This window comes from Halichoerus grypus, chromosome 3 (assembly GCF_964656455.1).
Source record: "Halichoerus grypus chromosome 3, mHalGry1.hap1.1, whole genome shotgun sequence".
Classification (NCBI taxonomy): domain Eukaryota; kingdom Metazoa; phylum Chordata; class Mammalia; order Carnivora; family Phocidae; genus Halichoerus; species Halichoerus grypus.
In genome coordinates this window covers 124,991,943-125,013,088 of record NC_135714.1, presented here as the reverse complement: position 1 = coordinate 125,013,088, position 21,146 = coordinate 124,991,943, and the positions used below count along the sequence as shown (strand labels likewise).

At 35.3% G+C, this 21,146-nt stretch overlaps 1 protein-coding gene across 1 annotated transcript in view; it reads left to right on the top strand.

Moving 5' to 3' along the window:
- Window positions 1-19,125, top strand: part of TTC29 (tetratricopeptide repeat domain 29) — a 261,685-nt gene extending 242,560 nt beyond the window's left edge. The window contains exons 12-13 of the mRNA XM_078068212.1: window positions 18,566-18,635; window positions 18,921-19,125. Coding sequence (XP_077924338.1) covers window positions 18,566-18,635; window positions 18,921-18,951 — 101 coding nt within the window. The 3' untranslated portion in view covers window positions 18,952-19,125. The remainder of the gene's footprint in view (window positions 1-18,565; window positions 18,636-18,920) is intronic.
- The last annotated feature ends 2,021 nt before the right edge of the window (window positions 19,126-21,146 follow it).

The following is a 21,146-nucleotide window of genomic DNA, read 5'->3' as shown; positions in this document are numbered from 1 at the left end:
AGGCACCCCTAGTGTTTTGTTTTTTTATTCTCAGTTTCCTAGTTAACATAAAAATGGCAAGAATTAAAAAAAAATCAAGAGTAATGAACATATATTTTAATGTATTTTATATTTATATGTATTTTAATACATTTATATTATATTTATATATGTATATATTATGTGTTTAAATATAAATATGCACATATAAACATATAAATATATGCAAATGTATAAATTTGATATTGTCTTATCACTGAAAAGCTTATTTTATATTTTTTTATTATGTTCAACTAGCCAACATATAATACATCATTAGTTTTTGATGTAATATTCAACGATTCATTCGTTGTGTATAACACCCAGTGCTCATCACCACACTTGCCTTCCTTAATACCCATCACCTAGTTACCCCATCCCCCCACCCTCCTCCCTTCTGTAACCCTCAGTTTGTTTCCCAGAGTCCAGAGTCTTTCATGGTTTGTCTCCCTCTCTGATTTCTTCCCATTCAGTTTTTCCTCCCTTCCCCTGTGGTCCTCCGCACTATTCCTTATGTTCCACGTATGAGTGAAACCATATGATAATTGTCTTTCTTTGCTTGACTTATTTCACTTAGTATAATTCCCTCCAGTTCCATCCATGTCAATGCAAAAGGTGGGTATTCATCCTTTCTGATGGCTGAGTAATATTCCATTGTATATACGAACCACATCTTTATCCATTCATCTGTTGAAGGGCATCTCTGCTCCTTCCACAGTTTGGCTGTTGTGGACATTGCTGCTGTGAACATTGGGGTGTATGTGCCCCTTCTTTTTACTACATCTGTATCTTTGGGGTAAATGCCTAGTAGTGCAATTGCTGGGTCATAGGGTAGCTCTATCCAAAAAGAATTAGCCATAAAAAAGTAGTCTTTTTCCAGTAACTTTTATTATCTGAATATGTATTATTATTTTTCATATCTTCCCATTCATTAAAGCATAAGTTAAGTAGTATCTTTCCACATAAAATATGTCTGGTTTTAAGACATAGTACCTTTATTTTTTCTTAACCACAGTGAAGAGCCAAAGAAGATATATTTGAACAGCAGAGATTATTTGTGTTGTAGAGATAAACAATCCTCCAATTCTGCTATTTTTTTCTCTCTTCTCCCCTCTGTAACCATGCATACTATAGTTCCATAACTGAAATGAGGAAAGTAGACTCAATAGTCTCTTTGCTCCTTAAAATACTGAATCCATGAAAATTAATACAATTTGTGTAGCTGAAACCTTCTTTCATTAAGACAGTAAGGAAAAATTAAATAAGTATTTCTTTAAACTTAATTGTTTTAAATTATTTTAAGCAATTGTGCATAAAAATCTCATTTCTTCTCTGAAGCACTTCAGAAATTGTGACTAAAAGTTTAAACTTTTGCTACTTTACTGGCAAGATGAGTACATAGTACATTCAAGAGGAAAACCAGTTCTTAAAAACGGACTATTTATTATGTACTCATTAAAGAGTTGTCCATAGATCTTGCTGAATAATTTTTTTTAATTATCTGGCACTTCAAACCAATAGCTCTGTCTTAATTATATATCTTTTGTGTTCTCAACTAACTTTTAAGAACAGACATATTCATGCATTCTGTCTTTCTTTCAACAGACATTTACTAGTTATCCACTATAAGCCAAGCAATATTTTATCATGTCATATTTTCAAAAGTAAATCGTAAGCTACAAACATTCATTCAGAAATTCAGAAACATTAAGCATGTACTGTCTCTAAGACATCATGCAAGATACTGCAGGTACAGGGATGAACATATTACTTTTCAAAAGAGAAAAGTCTATAACTTTAAGACCGCAAAGAAATGGTGATTCTATACCTAAATTCAAACCACAAAAAGTTTTACAAGAATGACTTCTGCTTATCTCTAAGTCAAAATATATGCACAGTTATATAATGTACACACGTTGAAGGGACATGCTCTAACACAGAGATTGTCTGTTTTTCAAATTTTTGACCAACCAATCAAGCTATGAAAGAATCTGAGTCCCACCATGGAAAACCCAACAGGCTTATTATTGCGGAGACAAGCATTTAAATGCATTTATATGTATTCTGTTATTGTCTTATTACTTATTTTGAAACTCTGTGCCCCCTACTAGACTATCCTAAATTAATTGCTTTGAGAAATTGTACATAAAATTCTCATTTCTTCTCTGAAGATCAGGCACTATTCCAGAGAATTAATGCCATGATTGCACTTGAGCTCCATGCTGCCCCTTTGGCCATGTATTCTGAATTCATCACATTAGATGAACACTGCGGCAAACTGTCCACCAGCAGCTATCCCACAAATGTGTTTCTCATTTGGTGGGTGCTCAATGAATTTCTGTTGAATGAATGACAAATTAATCGAGTTTACTAGTTCAAAGATACAGTGCATGTTCACCATAAACTATACTCACTACTGGTAAAACAGTTTAAAATTTGTATCATTCTAAGAATGGAGTAGCATGAATCTCTGTCTCATTCATTACTATACAAGTGAAATAAAAAATATGTTTAATCAAAAGAGTATCCCTGGAGCAATTGGTTTGCTAGTTGGGGTTCTACAAAACACATCATAGTGGCCCAGAGCTGGTCTATGTAGCATTATAGGGGTCTTTGTGTATGATTTTTACTTCTCATTGTCCTCACCTTCTGTGAAAAGAATGACGGATCGCCTTTCCTTGTGATATCTGAGCTTTTAAGAGTGTTGTTTTATCTATTTTTTATGACCAACCTTAACTTAAGTGTAATTTTTGCTTTATGTAACATAAAAAAAAATCTGTGATATGGTGCCCCGTGAATTAACAAGAATGGCTGGACAAAAGACAAGAAATCTTTTAAAAACAAATGTTCACATTAAATACCTTGGATAGGTAGGCCTTCTGGGGATTTTTCTTTAATGCAACAAAAGCGCACCATTTCTGTTTTCAGAAATAGTTTCTTTCAGATACTGAGCTTGTCTAAAGTCATATTACATAAGTAAGGGCTTAGTTTGTACATTAGTCTTTACATCTTAGAGGCTTACTAAATCCTCCTTTGATCAATCTGATATCAAACAGATCTATATTGATTTCTTCTACACTTGTTTATGGTATTTATTTTGATATATCTAAGATTAAAAGCCAAATTAACAAGTGTAATCAATTTTCTTAGTGATAAAGAAAAGTCCTCCAGTACCCTTAGACACATTCACCCAGGGATAAAAAACTTAAGCAAAGATGTTGTAATAAATGGATCGATTTATTCAATCACTGGGCATAAAAACATTAGCCCTGGGAAAGCGCTCTCCTCTAAGAGCTTTAGCTACTGAGTTTCACTTGTGTTGTACCAAATGATTTGCATTTTTAGAGAAATTTCATGTCTGCAGTGAGCTCCAGTGAAAACATGAATAAATTGCTTTCTTTCCCTCTTTTTCTGACTTTATGAAGCTGAATCCATTAGGGGTCAAGTCAAAGCATAATGAAAAAAAGGCAACAACTCATGTGATGGAAACCCTGGATTAGGTTTCTCCCTAGTCCAAGCTCAGCTGTCCTGGCCTAGGTGTCGGATTAGTGGTCTGCAAGGAGATCCCTGGGGCATGTGGCAGTTTTTTTAACTGCAGCATTAGAAACAGTCTCTAGAAGTCAAGAAATTGAATAGACAAACAACGATTAAAAAATAAGTAGGCTTTCCATAGTGGTTCTGCACAAAGTCAAGTAAATCAACCTCTGCAGGCCTGACACAAAACAGATGCATAAGAGGCTTTTTTGTTATAAGTTCCTTCTGAATTCACTGGAGTGAGAGTGAATGCAGAAGTTATGAGCATGCACTTTGGATCTAAACTGACCTGTGTGTGACTCTCCACTCACTCAGTTATCAGTTGTATGATATTGAGCAATCTTCGGTTTCCTTATCTATACACCAGAGATAATAATACCTGGAACATAGAGTGGTCTGGAGGTTTTAAAAAGACCTTATCCCATTACCTAGTACAAAATACATTCTGAATCCATGGAAACAAATCTAATTTTCTTTAAATTGAAAAGAAAAGACACCAAGGCATAATAAGAAAGCATATAAAAGTAAAAATCTCACTGGTAAAGGTAAATATATAGTAAGGATACTGGGTTAAACATGTGTAAAGCTAGTATGAAGGTTAAAGACAAAGTAGTAATATTAACTATAATTATAATAGTTAAAGGATACATGAAATAAAAGATGTAAAATATGAAGTCAAAAACACAAAATGGGGGGAGGATAAGAATATACAGTTGTTAGAATACATTCAAATTTAAGTTGCTACACCTTAAAATAGACTGCTCTAGAAAGAGAGATTGTTATATATGAATCTCATGATAACCACAAAGCAAATACCTAAAATAGATACCCAAGAAATAATGAGAAAGGAATCTGAACTAAAGAAATTCATCAAATCACAAGGAAAGAACAAGAGAAGAAAGGAACAGAGAGGAACTACAAAAACATCCAGAAAAAAAATTAACAAAATGGCAATCAGTTCATACTTATCAATAATTACTTTAAATGTAAATGGACTACACCATCTAATCAAAAGATATAGAGTGGCTGAACGGTTAAAAAACAAAACTATCTATTTGCTACCTATAAGACACTCACTTCAGCCTATAAGACACACAGAGAGAAAGTGAAGGGATGGAAAAGAGTTTCCATGCAAATGGAAATGAAAAGAAAGCTGGGGTATCTATACTTGTATCAGACAGAATAAACTTTAAAACAAAAACTGTAACAAAAGACAAAGAAGGGGATTACATAATGATAAAAGGATCAATCCAACAAGAGGATGTAACATTTGAAAATATTTACACATCCAACATAGGAGTACCTAAATATATAAAGCAAATATTAAGAGACCTAAGGGAAGAAACTGACGACAATACAATAATAGTAAGGGACTTTAATACCCCACTTACATCAGTGGATAGATCAACCAGACAGAAAATCAATAACGAAACATAAGCCTTAAGTGACACATTAGACCAAATGGACTTAATAGATATATACAGAACATCTATCCAAAAGCAGCAGAATACACATTCTTCACAGGCGTACATGGAACATTCCTCAGGATAGTCCACGAAACAAAAAGTCTCAATAAATTTAAGAAAATTGAAATCATATCAAGCATCTTTCTGACCACAGTGGTATGAAACTAGAAATCGGTTACAAAAGAAAACTGGAAAAATCACAAATATGTGGACATTAAATAACATACTACTGCACAATCAGTGGGTCAACAAAGAAACCAAGAAGGAAATCAAAAAGATACCTTGAGACAAATGAAAATGGAAACACAGCAACCCAAAATTTATGAGATTTGGCAAAAGCAGTTCTAACAGGGAAGTTCGTATCAATACAGGCCTACCTTAAAAAAAAAAACAGAAATATCTGGGGAAAATATTATACTTTACACTTAAAGGAACTAGGAAAAAAAAAGAACAAAGCCCAAAGTTAGTAGAAGGTAAGAAATAATAAAGATCAGAACAGAAATAAATGAAATAGAAACTTAAAAAATATATAAAAGATCAATGAAACTAAAACGTGCTTCTTTGAAAAGATAAACAAAATTGACAAACCTTTAGCTAGACTCACTAAGAAAAAAAGAAGGCTCAAATAAATAAATTCAGGAATGAAAGAGGAGAAGTTATAACTGATACCACAGAAATACAAAAGATCATAAGAGACAACTATGAATAATTATATGACAACAAACTGGACAACATAGAAGAAATGGATAAATTGCTATAAAACATACAACCTGCCAATACTGAATCATGAAGAAATAGAAAACCTGAATTGACAAATTACTAGTAAAGACATTGAATCAGTAATCAAAAACCTAACAAACAAAAGTCCAAGAGCAGACAGATTCACTAATGAATTCTACCAAACATTTGAAGATATAATACTTATCCTTCTCAAGCTCTCCCAAAAAACTGAAGAGGAGGAAACACTTTCAAACTCATTTTATGAGGCCAGCATTATCCTGATGCCAAAACCAGACAAGGACACTACAAGGAAAATTATAGGCCAGTATGTCTGATGAACATAGATGCAAAAATCCTCAACAAAATATTAGCAAACCAAATTCAACAATATATTAAAAGGATTATACACCATGAACAATTGGGATTTATTCTAGGAGTGCAGGGATGGTTCAACATCTGCTTATCAATCATTGTGATATAGCACATTAACAACAGGAAGGATAAAACTTATATGATCATCTCAAGAGATGCAGAAAAAATATGTGCCAAATTCAACATCCATTTATGATAAAAACTCAACAAAATGGGGATAAGAGGAACATATTTCAACATAATAAAGGCTATATATGACAAACCCACAGCAAGCACCATACTCAGTGGTGAAAAGCTGAAATCTTTTCCTCTATATCAGGAACAGGGCAAAGATACCCACTCTCTCCATTCTTATTCAACATAGTACTAGAAACCTCAAACACACCAGTAGGAAAGAAAAAGAAATAAATGTAAAGGCAGAAGTAAAACTGTCACTATTTTCAAATGACATGATTCTGTATATAGATAACTCTAAAGACTCTGCCAAAAACTGTTAGAACTATAAATGAAATCAGTAAAGTTTAGGACACAAAAATCAATATATAGAATTCAGTTATATTTCTATACCCTAATAATGAACTATCAGAAAACTAAATTTTAAAAAAACAATCCCATTTACAATGGCATCAAAAAGAATAAAATACCTAGGAATAAATTTAACCAAGAATATGAAAGACTGTACACTTAAAACTATAAAACACTGATAAAAGAAATTGAAGAAAACATAAATGGAAAGATATTCTTTGCTTATAGATCGGAAGAATAAATATTCCTAAAATGTCCATACTGCCCAAAAAATTCTACAAATTCAATACAATCTCTATGGCATTTTTCGTAGAACTATAAAAAATAATTACAAAATTTATATGGAACTACAAAAGACCCCAAATAGCCAAAGCAACCTTCAGAAAGAACAAAGCCAGGAACCTGGGTGGCTCAGTTGGTTAAGTGTCTGCCTTTGGCTCAGGTCATGATGGCAGGGTCCTGGGATCAAGCCCCACATCGGGCTTCCTGCTCAGCAGGGAGTCTGCTTCTTCCTCTCCCTTTGCTCCTTCCCTACCCCGTTTGTGCCCTCTTGCTCGGTCTCTCTCTCTCTCTCAAATAAATAAAATCTTAAAAAAAAAAAAAAAAGAACAAAGCTGGAGGTATCAGCCTTCCTGATTTCAAACTATACTATAAATCTATAACAAAACAATATGGTATTGGCATAAAAACACACACATAGAACAATGAAATAGAATGGAGAACCCCAAAATAAACCTATGTATACATAGTCAATTAATTCATGACAAAGGAGACAAGGATATACAATGGGGAAAGAACTGTCTCTTCAATAAATGGTGTTGGGAAAACTGGACAGCCACATGCAAAAGAAAGAAACTGGACCACTATCTTACACCATACAAAAATTAACTCAAAATGGGTTAAAGACTTGAATGTAAGACCAGAAACCATAAAACTCCTAGAAGAAAACATAGATGGTAGGCTCCTTGACATTGGTCCTGGCATTATTTTTTGGATCTGACTCCAAAAGCAATGGCACCAAAGCAAAATAAATGATTGGGACTACATCAAACCATAGCTAAGGAAACCGGCAACAAAATACAAAGACAAACTTCTTAATGGGAGGAGATATCTGCAAATCATATATCCAATAAGGGACTAATATTCAAAATATATAACAACTCACACAACTCAGTTACAACAAAAATCTGATTAAAAAGCAGGCAGAGAATCTGCATTGACATTTTTCCAAAGAAGACCTACAGGTGGCCCCATGGCACATGAAAAGGTGCTCAACGTCACTAATCATTAAGGAATTGCAAATTAAAAGCACAATAAGATATCATCTCAGACCTGTCAGAATGGCTATTATCAAAAAGACAAGAAATAACACGTGATGGAGAAGTTGTGGAGAAAAGGGAACCCTTGTGCGCTGTTGGTGGGAATGTAAATAGGCACAGACACTATGGAAAACATATGGAGTTTCCTCACAAGATTAAAAATAGAATTGCTATATGATCCAGTTATTCCACTTCTGGTTTTTTATCTGAAGAAAATGAAAACACTGAATTGAAAAGATACCTGAACCCCTATGTTCATTGCAACATTACTTAAAATAGCCAACATGTGAAAGTATCCGTCAATGGATGAATGGATAGAGATGTGGTATATATACACAATGGGATACTACTCAGCCATTAAGAAAAGGAAATCTTGCCATATGCAACAAGATGAATGGACTTTGAAGGTATTATGCTAGGTGAAATAGAGAAAGACAAATATTGTATGATTTCACTTATATGTGGGATCTAAAAAGCAAAACAAAATTCATAGAAACAGAGGACAGATTGGTGATGATCAGAGGGAGAGAGGGGTTGGAGTGGGCAAAAAGGGGCAAGGGGGTCAATTATATGGTAACAAATGGTAACTAGACTTATTGTGGTGATCATTTGTAATGTATGCAAATGTCAAATTATTATGTTGTACACCTGAAGCTAATACAATGTTATATACCAATTTTACCTCAATAAGAAGAAGAAGTTAGGGTGCCTGGGTGGCTCAGATGGTTAAGCGTCTGCCTTCGGCTCAGGTCATGATCCCAGGGTCCTGGGATCGAGTCCCGCATCGGGCTCCCTGCTCCTTGGGAGCCTGCTTCTCCCTCTGTTTCTCTCTCTCTCTCTATCATGAATAAATAAAATCTTAAAAAAAAAAAAAAAAAAAGAAGAAGAAGTTAAACTGTATAAATGGTAACACTGAAAATTCAAGCCTATTGAACTGAGCATTCTGAGAAAGTTAATTTATGTTTAAAATGTACCAAAGAACTGCTAGCTTACTGGACAAGGCCTATAAATCAAGGGGCCTAGACTCTAGTCTTGGATTTGCCACAACCAATTGTGACCCTATAGGGCCTTGGAGCCAACTGTTGTTTGTTTGTTTATTGGCTACTGAGCATCCATCTCCCTTTCTTTGGTAATAGTGCCACAATTTCATCCAGTAGAATAACTCCTTCTCCATGTATACATCTTAGTAATCAAAATCCTCTAATCTAAGGGGCCAGGGGATGGGCACATAATCTCAATAAAGCAAATTGGATCTTTTCTTACAGGACTTTGAAATCTGATCAAGATGACGTAAAAGTGGGATGAGACTGGAATTTCTAGCCAGAGTAATTAGGCAAGAAAAAGATATGTAAATTGGAAAGGAAAAAGCAAAACTATCCCTACTTGCCGATGACATGATTCTAAATATAGAAAATCCCAGAGAATTTTTTAACAAACCAAAAAACAACTACAACTACTAAACAAATGTGGCAAAGTTGCAGGCTTCCAAGATTGACACATAAATACTGCTTTGTTTCTAGAAACCAGCAATGAAAAATCTGAGAGGAAATAAAGAAAAAATTCCATTTACAATAGCATCCAAAAGAATAAAATACCTAGGAACAAATTTAACAAGGAAATGAAACACTTATACACTGAAAACTGTAAAATATTGATGAAAGAAATTTAAAAAGACATAAATAAATGGAAACACATGCTAAGTTCATAGATTGGAAGACTTAATATTAACATGGCAGTACTACGTAGAGTGATCTACAAATTCTGTGCAATCCCTATCAAATTCCAACAGGCTTTCTGCAGAAATGGAAAAAGCAATCTTCAAGTTCATATTAAATTGAAAGGGACCCTGAATAGCCAAAATAATCTTGAAAAAGAAGAACAAAGTTGGAGGATTTACACTTCCTTATTTCAAAATTGACTTTGAAGCTACAGTAATCAAAACAGGATGGTACTGGCATAAAGGTCAGACACATAAACTAATGGGATAGAACTGACAAATCAGAAATAAACCCTCATATGTATATGGCAAATTGATTTGGGACAAGAGTACAAAAACCATTCAATGGGGAAAGAATAGTCTTTTCAACATATGGGGCTGGGGAAATTAGATGTCCACATGCAAAAGAAAAGAATGGAATTGGACCCCTACCTTTGTATACACCTTGGACCCCTACCTTTGTATACACCTTTTGTACATACAAAAATTAACACAAACTATATCAAAGATAGGAGCTAAAACTATAAATCTGTTAGAAGAAAACATAATGGGCAGTCTTTACAACATTGGATTTGGCAATAATCTCTTGGATTTGACACCCAAGAGCACAGACAAAAAAAAGAAACAATAAATTGGAATCCATCAAAATTTTAAACTTTTGTGCATCAAAGGACACTATCAAAAAGTGAAAAATACAGAGAAAATATCTGCAAATCATATATCTGATAAAGGTTGAATATCCAGAATATATAAAAAACAAATCAACAAAAACAAACAGCCCAATTAAAAATTGGGCAAAGGACTTCAGTAGACATTTCACCAAAGAAGATATGCAGATGGCCAATGGCTCATGAAAAGATGTTCCATATCACTACTTATTAGAGAAATGCAAATCAAAATCAAAATGAGTCATCACTTCACACTCATTAGGATGACTTATCAAAATAATAGAAAATAACAAATGTTGGCAAGGACCTGGAGAAATTAGAACTCTTGTGCATTGTTTGTGGATATGTAAAAATAGTGCAGATCCTGTGAAAGCAGTTTGGTAGTTCCTCAAAAAGTTAAACATAGAATTACCATATGATCCAGAAATTCCACTTCTAAGTATATAGCCAAATAAATTAAAAGCAAGGACTTAAACACATACTTGTATGCCAATGTTCATAGCATTATTGACAATAGTCAAAAGTTGTAAACAACCTAATGTTCATCAACAGAACAGACAAACAAAATATAGTATATACATATAATGACATATTATTCATCCTTAAAAAAAGAATGAGATTCTGATACAGGTTACAACATGAATGAATCTTTAAAACATTATGTTAAGTAAAATAAGCCAGACCAAAAAAGGACAAACACTGTCTGATTCCACTTATATGAGGTACTGAGAATAGGCAAATTTTTATACAGAAAGTAGAACAGAGGTTACCAAGAGCTGCAGGGTGGGGAGGTTGGGGAATTGTTTAATAGATACTGAATTTCTGTTAGGGATGTTGAAATATTCTTGAAATGGATAATGGGAATGGTTTCACAACATTGTGAATGTATTTAATGCCACTGAATTATACACTTAAAAATGGTTAAAATGAAAATTTTTTATTTTGTATATATTAGAACAATTTAAAAAATCCACAACCAGAAAAAAAAAATAGTAACGACCAGCTCACATCTTCATCAGACCTTCCGGTGACAGTATATCATTTAACACATAGTATAAGAACCTTATAATAACATACTTTTGTTTCTATTTTTTTACTACTGTTGTCATACATTATACTTTTACATATATTATACTTTTATATATATTGTAAATCCCACAATATATTGTTATTATTTTTATTCAGTCAAATATCATTTGAAGGAATTAATAATTTTAAAAAATCTTCAATATTTACCCATTTCCTTGCCATTTCTAACTCTTCATTACTTAGCATAGATCCAAATTTCCATCTGGTGTCATTTTCCTTCTGCTCAAGGACTTTATCATTTCCTACAGTGCAATTTGCACAATTGAGGAATTGCTTCAGCTTGTCTGTCTTAGAAGTCTTCATTTTGTCTTCATTGTTGAAACATATTTTTATTAGGTATAGAATTCTGGACTTGATGGGTTATTTTTCTTTTAGTACTCCATAGTTTTTTGAGCTTAGAGTTTGTTGAACTTCTTAGATCTATGGGTTTGTGGTGTTCAAGTTTAGAAAAATTTTCAACCATAATTTCTTAAAATATTTTTCTACCCATCTCCTTCCAGAACTCCAATAACATTTATAAGAATAAACTCCCTGAAGCAGTCTTACAACTCAATGATATTCTACTTATCTTTTTCATTCTTTGCCTTTCTTTGTTTTATTTTGGGTAGTTTCTACTACTCTGTCTTCAGTTTCACTAACTAATTTTTTTAATATTTTATTTATTTATTTATTTGAGAGAGAGAACTTAAGCAGGAGGAGGGGCAGAGTGACAAGCAGACTCCCTGCTGAGCAGGAAGTCCAACATGGGGCTTGGTCCCGGGACCCTGAGATCATGACCTGAGCCGAAGGCAGACACTTAACCAACTGAGCCACCCAGGCACCTCTGGGCATATTCTCTTAAAGGTCAAAAACTGAGATGTGTTCTTTCGCACACACACCCCAAGATCCATTCTCCCACTTTGTTTGTTCTGTGTCCCAGAAAACTGACTTCAGACTGCCTGTCACCGGTTCATTTGCCTCTGGCTTCCTGGTTTGGATTTATCCAAAGGGCATCAGAGGTTAGGAGGAGATCAGAGGTTAGGAAGGTGGAGAGGTCAGGGATTCCTCTGTCCCTGACTTCAGCACAGTCTTGACAGCTATGACGCTCTACAGCTGCTGCTTGTAGCTTCTGTGGGAAGACCCCTTTTCTAAATCTCCATTTCTTACTCAGGGTGCAATAACAACATCCTCTTCCCCTTTGCCTTTCAACCCCAGGGAAGATAATGGCATGGCATCCCTCTGGTGTGAGGCACTGGGTGCCTCAGCATCCCTTGTCAGTTCCTTAGTCCTGCCCTCAGCTCCCAGTAGTCACTTCATTAAAGTCTTTTCAAAATCCCAGTTGAACATGCCATCTGTTTCCCCCTGACTGATACCCTTTCCTTCTCTATTGTATCAACTGGGGTGGCTAAAGGCAAGCAAGTACAAGAAATATTAGGAAACTTCCACTTGCTGAAAACTTCAGTTGATTAGAGAACAATGCTAATGAGGCTGAAATTAGTGTCTGGCTGTGCTCTAGGACCACAGGCTGTATCCCTGACCAGCCATTTTACACACCATCAGTTACAAGGAAGACCATGCCAAAAAGGAGACATGACTCTATGCCAGTCCCTCCCCATTTCTGGGAACATATTTCAAAAACTAGCAGTTCATTGAGATAGCTTCAAAATCCTCTTTGTTCCCCAAAGACAGCTTTTGTAATGTGATTCTAATGAAAATTTTATATGGAGCATTTTAAATCATAAAGCCATACCTCTCAATATATTTGTAAAGGAAACACTTTCATTTGCTTACTTAATCTGTAAATAATTCATAATAACTTAGGTTAAAAGTCAAGCTTATCGAAATATGTCTTATATTGGTAATGGGATTCAGGGTTTATAAGAATATATATTTAGCTCATTTCTTTAAAATTTTTCAACTGTTATGAGTGAATAAGTGAAACTACACAACCATTGTTCAAAGAATAAACAGTTAAAATATTATTTGAGGTGCGCCTAAGTCAGTTAAGCGTCTGCCTTGGGCTCAGGTCATGATCCCAGAGTCCTGGGATCGAGCCCCATGTCAGGTTCCTTGCTCAGCGGGGAACCTGCTTCTCCCTCTGCTTGTGTGCTCTCTCTTTCTCTCTCTCTGACAAATAAAATCTAAAATACATATATATATATTGTATATATATATTATTTGAAGTGATTTTCTTTTTTTTCTTTTTTTGAGAGAGAGAGAATGTGCTTATGCAAGCCAGGGGAGCGAGGCAGAGGGAGAGGGAGAAAGAGAATGTTAAGCAAGTTCCATGCCCAGTGTGGAGCCCAATGTGGGGCTCAATCTCAAGACCCTGAGATCATGACCTGAGCTGAAATCAAGAGTTGGATGCTCAACCGACTGAGCCACCCGGGTGCCCCTTGAAGTGATTTTCTATCAAGTGTGAATGACAAACTTTCCATTTCTCTACATATTTCCTCCAAACAAAACACTTCTCTCCTCAGTACTGTTGTCTTATAAAACCATGTTGTAATTAGGCCATTGTAAATGTACTATTGTATAAATATTGCTATACTGAGCTTACTTCCATGGTTTTAATTTTATATGATTTGAATACAGGGAGGGAGGGAGACACAGATTTTTTTCAGAAATCAGTTTCTGACACTCTCTACTATCAATAAGAAAGAACTATTTCTACTAAAGTTAAACCTATGATTTTAGGTAAAGTATGCTGAAATACTAAAGCAAAATATAATTTTATCATTAATAATGGTATAATGCTAAGATCACCCATAAGATATGAGCATTTTTATACATAGTATTTATTCTTAATCACTTCCATAAAACACAATCTGAGTTTTATTTTTTAACAAAACCTTTGGAGTCATTTTGATAAGGTCAACAGAAAGCACAATCTTTTAACATTAGGTGATCAAATTTTTGACAATAGCAGGACCAGCATAGCTAATGTAATAATAGCCTGCAGGGTCCAGCTAAATATGATATACGAACATAATCAACTTCTGTGATGACTATTCAGAAGTAATCCCTTTAGCTTTGAACTGCAACATATATTTCAACAAGGCAAAAACCATAGGAAGAAATTCTCTGCAGACCACACTGATACAATACAGCCTTCATATCTTGCTCTATGTGCTTGCTGCTTATAGTGAGTTTTAAATTTAAGGTAATGACTACTGTATATTCATGTGAGCAGACAACAATACTTTTGATTTGTTGTGGAAAGGTTGAATCCATTACTAGGGGTCTAGTCTATAAACTCTGACACAACCTTTATGTATGAGTTATTATTTACCCTTTTCTAGCATAAGGCCACTAAAAATGTTTTGCATGCCAAAATTATAAAAACTCATTTACCTTCTCATTCTCAAAACTACTAGTCAGTGTTTCCTCCATTTTAATTCACAGTCCTCTACCAATAGCATTTTAAAAATTACATTTGCATATAGCGCTGTATTATATGAAAATTATATGCCATTGTTTTCAAGGGAAGGGATGGGATGTTAGATTGATTGCAATTCAGCATTTGCTGTCTTATTCTATTGCTCTTTGGTACAGTATAGGCTAAGTGGTGGTATAAATAAGATCCTATTGTTGCCCACCTGAGGGAATCTGGCATTTGAGAGTCTACTATTAGCAACAGAGAAGTGCCTGTTTCTACTGAAATGGTAGACAGTATAAGCAAATATCATACTCTCCACTTTGTATTGGTTCTGGTCTCCTTGTTGGAGTGGTAATGGTCCTAATTTTCCAGCTTCCTTGAAGTCCTACAGATCAAACATCACAAATCATATTCTAAGTCAAACCCACAGTGCAAAACCTAGGTTAGGAATCAAAATGAGTGCTTTTGCAACAATGTAACCAAGAACAAACAATCCTGTTTCATCTTGTTGCAAATGAATAGAAGTATCAGAACACCTGAATGATGAGTTCGGGTGTTCCCCTATATAAATTAATCATTGCTAAGACTTCCTAGCACAGAGAGCGTGTGAATGTCTTTTATTTAAACCAGCAATTGTGGCCTAAGTTGAGTAAAAGAATAGCTAAAGATAAGCTATTCTCAAAGAATCTACTTGGGAAATATTCCCAATAAAAATCGTCTTTCCTCAACATCTGGGGAATGAATGCAAAACAGTTATTTGAGACAAACCAGGCATAATTTTAAACTTGGAAAATCCAGAAAAGATTTCCCCAGCTTAAAAGATATTGTTACATCCTGCCAAACCAAAGGGAATGCTGAGTTTAAGACATTAGATAGTACAAAATTGGTATTAGGATGTTAAGATGTTCTATATATTGTCATACAATGACAAATATTAAACTGAGAAACCCAAGGTAGTTCCTTACCTAAAAGAATGGTGTTAGTTAAGGTAAAGGCTAAGCTCCTGTTACAAAGAGTCCCCAAGGTACAGTAGCTTAAGAATATACAAATTTGTTTCTTCCTTAACCTTGAAGTGAGCAGTCTGCATACACAAGGTAGTTCCACAGGCATTTAGGGGACCATGATCTTCCATTCTGTTGCTCCACCATCCCCTGGAGCAGGGTTTCTCAATCTTGCACTATTGAAATTTTGAGCTGGATGATTTTCTTGTTGGTGAGGGGGCTGGGGTATGGTTGTCATGGTCGTTGTAGGGTATGTAGCAGCATCCCTGGTCTCTACCCCATGGATGCCAGTAATATTTCCACCTACAAGTTGTGACAACCAAATGTCTCCAGACATTTCCAAAAGCCACCTGTGGGGCAAAATCAGTGCCAGCTGAGAACCACTGGCCTGGGGTGTTGTCATCATCTGCATGTTAGAAACTGAATCATGGGGTAATGGCTCTATTGTCCAAGATTGAGGAAAAGGGAAAATTTAAGGAGGAATAAATGCCCAGTGTCTAACACTCAGACCCAGAAGCAGTATATATTACTTTGTTTACATTCACTGGTGAGAATTTAGTCATGTGGCTTCAACTAAATATTTATTTGCTGATAAGAAGATCTAATAAAGAGGGGGAAAAAACCCTGATAAGTGGGAGGCAGAAGGAATTACTGGAGCCATGTCTTGTGTGGGCAAGAAGTGGTGAAGTCTGGGGTTAGCCTTAGATGGGAACATAGGTAAGATAGAGCATATAGAACAAAAACAAGTAGGTAAGTAACTGTTAACACAGAGCATGTGTTTTTCCTATTGTCTTTTATTTCCTCCATGAAACCAGAAATACATCATCAGCTGAAAACAATGATCCTTGGGCAGGGTTAGAATTTTGGGAAAAATAGAAGAAAAAGCTAAATAGCCATCTAGGAGAGGAGAAGAATGAATGGACCAGCAGTGTTTAATAGGATGGCCTGAAAGCATTAAAAGGCCACCTAATGTCTATGGCTATGAATTTAAAGTGAGGCCTGGTTACACATTTTTTTTTCCAGTCACATTGAGGTATATAGTACAGGATAGGAATAAGGAGACAGTTGGATTTATCTAGGGTTATAGTTTTGTCAAGTGAGTATGACAAAGTGGAAAAAGGGTAATGAGGTCAGGCTATATGCAAGGCGGAGAATGGCCATAGAATTTAAGTTAAATAAAGAAGGGAGAGAAGGGACCAAAATGGGGAGGAACAATTAAAATGTGGCAGGACTGGAAGTCCCAGGGAAGTAGATGAATTGCTGGTGTTGGGGTACTAGAAGGAGTGATCTAGAAAGATAAAGCTAGAAGTCAAGTAGTTGAATGTTGGCAACTGAATTTGAGGGGGGCTTGAAGTTATTGCTAATGGCAAGGTCTAAGTATATCCATGGGAATCAATAGTTGCAGTAGGGTGTGGGACAAGATCTAGAAGAACAGAGCTCAAGGAATTGAGATCCAAGGTGAAGAATCTTCTGCATGTACATTTAAATTGCTAAATTAAGAAAGTAGTAGTAAGGTACAATGAGCCAATGATAAAATCAACTGAGAATGATCCCAGTTGTAGGTAAATCACAATAGTTGATTATATAAACTGATGACTGAGTTTCAGGAAGGGAAGGAAAAAAGTGAATGTCCTGAAAGGGAACAGTAGAGTATAATCTCCAGGCCCAATGGTAGCAAAACTGAGAAAAAGAAAAACGAAAAAGGCTGCTGGGTTGGCAGTGACCTCTGAGGACAGCCACGTTTCTGTTAGAGCAAGAAAGTAATGGGAATTTCGGAAAATGGAATAAGGGTACAGTGGAAATGTTTCAGGACTTGTGGTAGGAGATGGGGATGAAATACAGAGCCTTATAGAAAATAAAATACAGGAAATGAAGGGGGATCTGGAGACCAAGGCCTGTGATAAGCAAGAATAAAGAGCATATTATTAGATTAATCCCAGTGGATTCAACTCAAAAATTAAAGGACAGATACAAAAGTTAAGTACAAAATTAACATGCCTATTTATATGTATAAACTTCCCATATCTGATTTAATTATTTGGACACTTTATATTGCTCTCTAAATTAATTTTCCTTCCAAGTATTGCTTTAACAAATCATTTTATCCCCCAAAAGGTGGCTGTTCCTGTTACCATTTTATGTATCACAAGAATTCTGTGGGTTAGGAATTCAAGCATGGTTTGGCTAGACACCAGTTGAGGTCACCCAGTGGTGGTGCTCAGCTGACAGATGGGCTAGTTTGAAGGATCCAAGACAGCTTCCCACACAGACTGGAGCCTTAGAGCGATGGCTGGAACTTTGGACTTAGCTGGAACTGTCAACTGGAGCATCTTCTATGTGACCTCTCCAGAATGGCAGGGTGGTAGGGATTATTATATGGTGACTTGCTCTCTCCAAAACAAGCACCCCAAGAAAACCAGTAGGAAGTTGCACAGCCTTTTCTGACCTCGCCTCAGAAATCATGTAGCCACACTCTCCACATTCTAATGATTACAAGAGTCCTAAGCCTAGCACAGTTTCAACAGAAGGTGAATTAGATTCCACCTCTGGGTGGAGGAATGACAAGCTCATACTGTTGAGGAACATGTAAAGTGGGAGATATTGTGGCCATCTTTGACCAATATAATCTGCCTTGGTGACATAAGTGATACATAGACTTCTATCATACAGATGATAAGGGTAGATATCCCTGAAAAGGGATTCCCAGGTTCAAGCTCAGTATAACTGTAAATTGTATTTGTGATAAACCATTAAATTTCTACATCTTTTTTCCTGTAGGAGAATCTAGAAAATCCACAATGGAAAGTTTACGTCAAGTCCCAGAAAATTTGGAAGAAGAATGTAGTAGGTATGGTAAATCAAGTAAAAAGTTTCTGTTGCATACAAAGTAGGCAAGAGTCTAAGTATAAACTGATTCTCCAAACACAAGAAGAATAATTTCATCTAGTACTTGATAATACTGAAACACTATCTAAAAAAAATCCCAGATTTACTTTTAAATATCACATAATGTTAAGTGTTTTTCATCTTTTAAGGTATGTCTGAAAATTACAAAAAACAAAATGTCTTTCAAGTGACTGTTTTTACTTTCTGCCTCAATGTAAAATTAAATCTTGTAATTTATTTATTTCAGATTTCCAGATAATCAAAAAAATGAGACTTAAACCAGCTTTGGACTCAGCAACAAAGCAAGAAGAAATTTATCATGTCACCTTCATCTTTGATAACTGTAATAGGAGTATGTTACAAGTAATACAGATAGAATTATAATAAAACTATGACTATGTTTAGATTGTATTTTGTATTGCAGTGTACTACTACAAATTTAATCTAAATCATCTAAATTCATGAAAATAATAATACATCTCAAATGCTGAGAAATATCAACAATTATTCTTAGAACAAACTGTAAAATTTTCTTCTTATCCACTATTCCACAAGGAAGAGTGTTATTATAGAATCAAAATTCAGTTGTATCTAATGCGAAAGTCGTTTTAAACTTAAGGAAATCTATGCTGAATAAATACGGGGAAAATATTTATTACAATTTCAGGAAGTTTTTTCGACATAAATAAAAGGATTATAAGCAGTAAAAACTCTCATATTGTACCATTCAAAACAGTTTCCTTTACAGAGGTAAAGCAAACTTTACCTCTGTAAAGGAGACTTCTGTTTCCTCTACTCACACCACTTCTGACACCGAATGAATGAGGTTTTACACACCAAGCAATTCTTCAAGTCTCAATAGATACTGACTGGGTGTCTTACAATTTAACTCAATTCTGACACTAACTGCCAGGAGTTAGCACAGATCCCAGATGAAGGGATCATTCCATAAGACTGGTTCCCACCTCAAATGCCAGTCACAAGTCCCAGGGTGTCACTTATACTTCTGACTGACTTGGCTACATACTGGGGATTCCCACAACCTCCCTTCCTTAACTTCAACAATTTGCTATATCAGCTCATGGAACTCAGGGAAAGATATTTACATTGCCAGTTTATTATGAAAAATGCAATAAAAGATAAGCAGCCAAATAGGAGAGATACATGGGCAAGGTAAGGGAGAGGGGGCCTGAGCTTCCTTGCCCTCCCTGGGTGCATCACCCTCCCAGCACCTCTGTGCATTCACCAACCCAGAAGCTCTCCAAATCCTTTCAAGTCCTGGGGCTTGTATGGAGTCTTCACAACATAGGTATGATTGATTAAATCATTGATTAACTCAGCCTCCAGGTCCTCTCCCCTCTCCAAAGGTCAGGGGATGGGGCTGAAAGTTTCAACCCCCTAATCACATGGTTGGCTCCCCTGGCAAACAGACCCCATCCTTAAGGGCTTTCCAAAAGTCATCTCATTAACATAAACTCCAGTGTAGTTGAAAGGGGCTTGTTATGAATGACAAAAGATGATCCTTTCACCTTTATCATTCCAGAGCTATTTCAGGAACTGGGGACAAAAACCAAATATTATAACAAAAGATGTTCCTTTCACCTTTAGCTCTCTAGAGCTGTTTATGGAACCAGGGACAAAACCCAAATGTTAATTTATTGTATTACATTAGAAGCTCTATGCCAGGAATCAGGGACAAAGACCAAATATATATTTCTTACACTATTACAACATTACACTGTGTAGAACCATATTTTATGATACTTTTAGCTGATTGTATATAGTTGACCCTTGAACAATACAGGTCTGAACTGTGTAGGTCCACTTATATGTGCATTTTAAATATATAAATATAGTACAGTACTGTGTATTTTGTCTTCCTTATGATTTTCTTAACATTTTCTTTTCTCTAGTTTATTACTCTCTAGCTTACTTTATATAATACATATAACATACAAAATATGTTTTAATCAACTGTTTATGTTATCAGTAAGGCCTCCAGTCAACATTAGGCTATTAGTAGTTAAGTTTTGGGGGAGTCAAAATTACATGTGGATTTTGACTGTGCAGGGGATTGGTGCTCCTAACCCCCACCTTGTTCAAGGATCAACTGTATAACAAAATGTGTCCATGTCAATTTTAAAAGATTAAGAAAATTCTTCAGTCTTAGGCCCCTCCCCTAATGTGTCTTACCATAATAAATGTGCTGAAACCACTGGTTTTCTATATAAGAGCAAAATCTAGTGTTCCCCATCTCATGTTCTCTGATCAGATAGAACTATAAATATACAGAGGGGCTCGTGTTTCTAATCTTGGGTTGGAGAATGCCTTTGTAATTAAGAAATCAAGGTCAGGTACAGAATTAACAATGACTACAACATATGTGATTACATTAAAATATTCATACAGTGAAAAGGTCACTAAACAAAATTAAAAGACCAATGACAGAGCAGAAGAGTTTGCAACAACAATA